Here is a 7,114-nt window from a genome sequence, read left to right on the forward strand (position 1 = left end):
GTTTTGATCTCCAAAGAAGTCTTCAACTTTCAAATGAGTAATATCATTGAGGCCTTTAAAATCATCATCATTCAAAGCAAGATTTGCCTCAACATTATCATCAGTTTTGTTTGAAGCCCCTGCCTCAAAATTATTTTTAAAGGCCAAGTGAGACTTTATTGGGGCATTAGCAGAAGATGTTCCAACAATATTTGCCTTTCTTTTGATGGAGTTTTGATAAATCCTGACAAAATACTCAGGTGCACAACATTCAATTTTTCAGTGACCTTTCATGCCACAGCAGTGGCAATTACTGCTTTTGTCTCTTGAAGGATTGTTTTGAGAACTCATATTGTTCTCTCGTTTGCCATGACCACTATGATGACGATGATTACATCGTCTCTTGCTATTGTTATTCCCATGTACATTCATATGGCCGTGATAATTATTCTGACTTTTTCCAGACTTATCACGCCTCGCTACCATATTCGGTTCAGGAAAAAGAGCTGACTCTGTGGGATGGGCTTCATGATTTTTCATCAAAAGGGTATTATATTGCTCAACCACCAGAAGACATGAGATCAATTTAAATATTTTTTAAAAACTCTTTCCTGGTATTGCTGTTGTAATACCATATTTGAGGCATAAAAAGACGTAAGAGTCTTTTCCAACAAATCCTCATCATTCATAACATCCCCACATAATTTTAATTGAGAAGTTATTCGAAATACAGTAGAGTTATACTCACTTATGGTCTTAAAATCTTGCAACCATAAGTGCATCCACTCATATCGAGCCTTTGACAATACTATAGCCTTAAGGTGATCATACATTTTCTTCAAGTCAGTCCATAACTCAAGTGGATTTTTCACTGTCAAATATTCAACCTTCAAACCTTCATCCAACTGATGACAAAGGAAAATTATAGCTTTCGCTTTGTCCTGGCTCGATGCCTCATTACTCTGAGTAATAGTGTCACCAAGATCTTTAACGTCTAAGTGAATCTCAGCATCTAGAACTCATGATAGGTAATTCTTTTTAGAAATATCAAGTGCCACAAACTCAAGATCTGATAAATTTGACATAGTGAAAACTTTCGGATGAAGAATCGCACTTAACTTTGGAGAAGACTAGAGTCGTGCTGATAACGTGTTAAGAAATGTAGCTCAAAGTAACAATAAAAAACAAGAAAATAAGTAATAGAATAAGAGAAAAAGAGATAGCTTTCTTATTTATCAAGTATTCAAGTGTGTCCCATATCACATTTCAGGCCTCTATTTATGCTATTACATAGAAAGTTACAAAAGGATTGTCTTAAACATGACATTAACAATTGAGATCACGGGGAAAGATCATGGAGAGGGATTATGGAGGTGTGAGAGTTACTATCATAGTAGTGATGAGTAGTGGGAGGTTATTTACATAGTGGGTGAAAGTAATGGGAGTAATGGACATCCACATTTACTATTAGTATTACAAAAAAAAAAACTTTCATAATTTTTTTTTTCTCCACTCACAAAATTGCAACATCTTTTCAAGTGAAATGCATGTCCAAACATAATTCCAAATTCCAAATATTATTTTTTAACTTATCGTTTCATAATGTATTATATTGTATTGTACTGTATTGTATTTTTATTGTTTTATGAGTGCAACATTTGGATAGATTGTATTGTTTACTATCGTTTCATGATGTAACGCACCAACAATATGAAGAATAAACTTGTAATATTATTAAGAAAAAATAGGATACATAGAATTATTATATAAAAACTAGGGTAAATGATAAAATATGATTATTTAATAATAAGGAAGGGCAAGATGAGAGAAAAAAGCAAGGAAACAATGTCACCACACCAGATCCGTCTTTCTATAAAATGATACTTTTTGTCATCACGAAATAATAGATTTAACGATACGATACAATAAAATTTAGGTAACAATCACAATAAATATTGTGTTTAAATTAACAATACGATATAATACAATTGGTAACAACCATCCAAACAATCTGTTAACTTTAAATACTACTTTTTTTTAAAAAAAAATGACAATTTTTATGTCCAAACGCCTACTAAATGACCATTTTCTTAATCGTTTTGAAAAGATATAAAGTCACTATTAATCACAAAGTTAGTTGTTTAGTTGTATTGGTGAAAGTCTCTCACATAACAAGGGAGGCTAATTTCCTTTCCTTTTGTTCCTTCTTTTATACCCTAATATACTACAGTATAAATGTGTAATAAAGATGAATTTTAAAAAGAGTTGCAGGATAGTTTTGATATTTCGCGAGTTGAATAGATTTTTTTTTATTTAAAAAATACAACTAAGAACCTCTCAACCCAATTTTCATTTCAGTTCTTTCATATCCTAAACTATTTCAATATGTGCATATTCTAAATTTCTGTTATCTAGAAATATTAAATTTCAAATAAATATTGATCAAATATTAAAAAATTTATTAGAAGAAGTGAAATGTATACTCAAACTCAAATTTTTTTTCTTTCAATTTTCAACTGTACATATTTTTAAAAATTTCGCGTCAACCACATATTTGACCAGATGCCTACTAAAATCACTTTTAGCTAATAGAGCACGACTCAGCAGTCACAAGACTCGCCACCGTATCCTTCATTTCTTCTTCAGGAAACTCACTCCTCAAAGGAGCCGTTTAATTCCAATGGCTACGGGATTTTGTAGGGTCCCCTTGCTGCGGCGGTTCCTTGTATCTCCGCCGGTACTACCTTTTTCGTACTCACTTCAGCCCAGCCGTAAAATCAGTATCTCCGCCTCTCTTTCTACCACCGAAGAATCTACTTCTTCCCTAATTCAGCCCACAACTTCCCGTACCCGTTGGAAGCCAACATGTCTCTATTTTACTCAAGGTAAGTGCACTAAGGTAATACACTCATCCTTCTCATACACACCTCTCTTGTAGCTATTTACTTGATTTCAACATTAGTACTTCCTCTAATCCAATTTATGTGACTAGTTTGACTTACACACGGAGTTTTTAGAAAATAGGAGAACTTTTAGAACTTGTAGTGGTAAATATGCCATAACATTTTTGAGGTTATAAAAGTTTATCATTTAAATTGAGAAGTTTAGGTTAAATTATTTTTAAATTTAGAAAGATAGACCGTAAAGGAAATAGTGTCATATAATAGGGAGTATGTTTCTTAACTTTCCTTTTTTAAAATTGTATAGATGGATGATCCTATGCATATTGACAAGTTTAATCATAGTTGCTCCCTTGAGCTTATGCAAAATGTTGCGGGACTTAAGAATTTGCGGCAGCAGGAGTTGGAATACTTTTTGGTGCTTGATTTGGAGGGTAAAGTTGAGATTCTTGAGTTTCCAGTTCTCCTATTTGATGCCAAAACCATGGACGTCGTCGAGTTTTTCCATAGGTCAACTTCCGTTATCTTAGTTTTAACATCCTGTTAAATGCAATATGACTGTCACGTTGTCACAATGTCAAATGTTTTATTTGCTTGAGCTATTATTTTAAGTATGAAATTTTGTGCTAACAGTCAACCATCATGATATGTTTAGGAAATAGATAATCCAGTAGCAAACATGGGCTTGTGGACTCTTAACGACCGATTTTATCTGCACCTTTTTTGAAAGATAGGATGGAATAGGGTTGGTTAGTTAATATTATGTGGAGTGGGATAGCCTCTGGATAGAGAGTAGAACTTCCCACAATGAACACACAATCAAAATGATCATAGTGGACAGTTTGACTGGTATAATATTTCTAGAGAAACATAAGTAGGAAATTAAAGCAGGTAAAAATGCACTTATCATGCTAATAGAGCTATTAACTTTGCTTTGCGAGGATTCTATAACAACTTCTTAAAGAGGAAGGATAACATTGTAAAACATTCAAGGAAACTATTGAAAATATCTTGAAAGGGAATGTCACACATACTTTTCAAACCCACAACTGCGAGGGAGTGGTGAACTCCATGTGGATTGAAAATTTGCAAGCGAAATAGCTGTCTGGACAAGTCCTGGTTCACATAGAAAGCAGAGGAAGAAAACAGAAACAAGGCTGTTAGGATTTTAGAAAATTGAAAGATGGGGAAGTTAGTCTTATCTTTTTAACATAGCATTTTCTTCTCTAGACTGTGTTGCTGACCAATTAGATCCATTAGCACAGTCAGTGAACTTTCCTAGCCGTAACAAAAATAGGTGGCATAACCCTTTCCGGAAGACACACTCAACCTTTATTTTATTTTATGCTGTGTGTAACATTGGGCAGTTTGGTATGTATTTTCCACCATGAACTAGTGGCTTCTCAATGTAATCTATCATATCATATTGCTACTACATGAAGTGGAATAAGTCCATATTATTGATTGTATGACATCTTGACATTTGTTAAGTCGTTAGATTTTAACGTCTTGAACTTCTGTGAAAGACTTTCTTTTTCTTATAGTTTGAACTTTTGTGTAAAACTATGTTTTGATCCTGAAAATGTAATGATGTGTTTTATTGTCTATTTCTCATATTTGATATTGCTACAGGTTTGTGAGGCCGACAAAAATGCATGAAGACAGAATAAATGAATATATAGAAGGGAAATATGGAAAGCTAGGAGTTGATCGGTATGGTATCTTCTATAGTAGTTTAAAATACGATTCAGCACTCGGCACTTGTGCCTCTTGCTTCTATATCAAGAACTGCAATGTAGTTGTTTCACACGTTAAACTAGAAGCACGTCAGTCTATGTCTTTTAGTTCATTTCTTCATGAAAAGCAGTGTTTCTCTCTTTTCTTGAATTATGTAACCGAAGAGCTCCAATGATAGTTCTTTCTTTGTAAAATGAAGATATGACAATTAGCTTCAGCATAAAAATTATTGCCTAAGGTCCACTGATTTGATTATCTGATGGGAGAACCCTCTTGGCTTCTCATGAATCCCTATATTTCTGTCATGAAGACCCGAAGAAGTGTTTCTTTTGGGTCTCAGCTGTGTGTGCAGAGTCCATTATTGATTCCTTCCCTTTTTTCCATGAGAATAAGAATGTGGTCTTTGTGGGTAGCTCCAGAGGTGTAGCTTTCCATTGTGGCATCAACGTAACAGGTTAAGATATGTAAAGCAGCATGTAGGCTAAGGGTAAAGTTGTACGCATATTTATCTTCCTGCACCCTGTAATGTTGCTATTATTATATGCTGGACTACCTGCTAAATAAGATTGTATGCACGGGAAAAAACTTGCACTGAGAAAGTTAGCTATTGGAATTATATTAGGAATATCCAAATCTGTTGTTAAATCATCAACAACGGAAAGAAGATTTCTATTTATATGTTTTGGTGATACACAATGGTGATTGCTATGTAGATTGATAGAAATTGGATCGCTATGCATGCTTAATTGCTTATAGAATAATAGAAATTAATGCCAATTCATCCTCATTAACCATTGATGCATGCACCAGTTTTGCAACAATAGTTGATTCCTGGATCGGATGTTTAATGTTTTTCATTTGTATGTATGCCAATTCTTGTAGCGTCTGGCATGATACAGCTATCCCATTTGGAGAAGTTATCGAGCAGTTTGAAGTTTGGCTGGGTGAACGTCAATTGTGGAGAAATGAACTGGGCGGCTGTCTAAATAAAGCTGCCTTTGTTACTTGGTGAGTTGTTGCAATGAAAGCATGAAATAATAAAAAATACTGCTGGATATGAAATATCAGTTGATGATTAAACTTTTTATTAGACATTATAGTAAACAAGATGCAAACTGAAATGTTTAGGAAAAGTCATTTGGTTTTGCTGTGTCCTATATGGATGATTTGCAGATGCTCCTAACCCCAAAAGGTTATAATGCTATTTTCTTATGTTGCACTTGTCACTAATCAGAAATTTCCTGTTTTTCGTTGTATTAGCCCATCTTAGAGCTTGCCCTGTTTGGCAGCAAGAGCATCTTCACTTCTAAGGCAAAATTTGCATCGACATATTAGCTTGAAGGGTATATCATGATTTGGGACTTGCTTATTGATGATTAGTATGTTATACTTGAATATCTTGCTTTTAAACCTTTCATTCATATTTGAGTATTAAAATAATATTTTATTTTTATCTCCACCTAAAAAAAGGTAGGGGGTTAGGACATTTTTTGTATCATTTGCATTATAGAGTAGTATTATTTTTAAAAAAATTAAGACCAAGGTGCTAATGTCCACATTAAGTGTAAATATATAGGAATCAACAGAGCGAGTAAATTCTTCTGAGTGGCTGAATTATCAATTTGTATATGGTAGTGGGAACTGGGATCTGAAGACTAAAGTTCCTCAGCAATGCAAAGTAGCAGGGATGACAGTGCCACCGTATTTCATGGAATGGATTAATTTGAAGGATGTGTTTTTGAACTTCTACAAGAGGAGGGTGAGTATGCAAACTTTTAACAGTGCCATTCTCTCATATTGATTTAGGAAATTTAGGTTTTCTCAACTTCTCTATTCCATTCCTCTTCCTTTTTTTATACTTCCAGAAGAACTAACCGAAGTATGGTTTTACTTCATTAATGGTAGGCCAAAGGAATGCTTTCAATGATGAGGGAACTCCAGATGCCTTTGTTAGGGAGCCATCACCTTGGAATAGATGATGCAAAAAACATAGCAAGAGTACTGCAACACATGCTAAGTGATGGTGCCCTTGTGCAAATCACAGCTAGAAGAAACCCTCATTCTTCCGAAAAAGTTGAATTTCTTTTTGAGGATCGCATTGTATAACTAGTTTCTGCTGAACCATTTTGTTATCGCCTAAGCATTTTTAGATGTCCTTCCTCTTAATTTGTTCAAGTTTCATTTGAGGTCTCTTGTATTCAGCAAAGCATCATACCCGCCCATGCACTCCAAGTCTCCAACCCCTGCTAAGAAAACGGAAAAGCAAAAAAGAAAAGTGAGGAAGAAGGTAAAAGAAAAAACCTATTGGTGGAGACTTGCAACAGTGACTGTACGTTAATATCATTTCCTTTCAATTGGTAGACTATGCACTAAGTTGGTGGAGTTTTAGCTTGAAAATCATCAACATTTCTTGGTTGGTTGGGCTGGTTTTTTGGATTTGATCTAATTTGATAGTAGGCTACTATTAGTAGCATTTTGTTCTTTCTACTGGGAGGAAC

General features: G+C 34.4%; 1 protein-coding gene across 2 annotated transcripts; it reads left to right on the forward strand.

The window, feature by feature from the left end:
- The first annotated feature begins 2,572 nt into the window (after positions 1-2,572).
- On the forward strand, positions 2,573-6,782 carry LOC104229677 (uncharacterized exonuclease domain-containing protein At3g15140). 2 transcript variants are annotated; one of them, XM_009782356.2, is made up of 6 exons: positions 2,573-2,878; positions 3,187-3,389; positions 4,512-4,592; positions 5,499-5,624; positions 6,252-6,375; positions 6,522-6,782. In XM_009782356.2, exons 1-6 carry the CDS (start codon positions 2,660-2,662, stop codon positions 6,720-6,722), a joined length of 954 nt encoding a protein of 317 aa, XP_009780658.1. In that variant the 5' UTR covers positions 2,573-2,659; the 3' UTR covers positions 6,723-6,782. The 2 variants fall into 2 exon arrangements, with proteins under 2 accessions (XP_009780658.1, XP_009780659.1); XM_009782357.2 differs by lacking the exon at positions 3,187-3,389 and having other exon boundaries at positions 2,684-2,864.
- Positions 6,783-7,114: the final 332 nt, after the last annotated feature.

Source organism: Nicotiana sylvestris, chromosome 7 (genome assembly GCF_000393655.2).
Source record: "Nicotiana sylvestris chromosome 7, ASM39365v2, whole genome shotgun sequence".
Taxonomy (NCBI): domain Eukaryota; kingdom Viridiplantae; phylum Streptophyta; class Magnoliopsida; order Solanales; family Solanaceae; genus Nicotiana; species Nicotiana sylvestris.

What these genes read in the sequence shown, in the direction of transcription:
- LOC104229677 (XM_009782356.2), top strand. Translation starts at nt 2,660, where the DNA reads ATGGCTACGGGATTTTGTAGGGTCCCCTTGCTGCGGCGGTTCCTTGTA. An exon ending in GTCGTCGAGTTTTTCCATAG is followed by an intron (nt 3,390 to 4,511) that starts GTCAACTTCCGT and finishes ATATTGCTACAG; the next exon opens with GTTTGTGAGGCCGACAAAAA. An exon ending in AAAGCTGCCTTTGTTACTTG is followed by an intron (nt 5,625 to 6,251) that starts GTGAGTTGTTGC and finishes TGTATATGGTAG; the next exon opens with TGGGAACTGGGATCTGAAGA.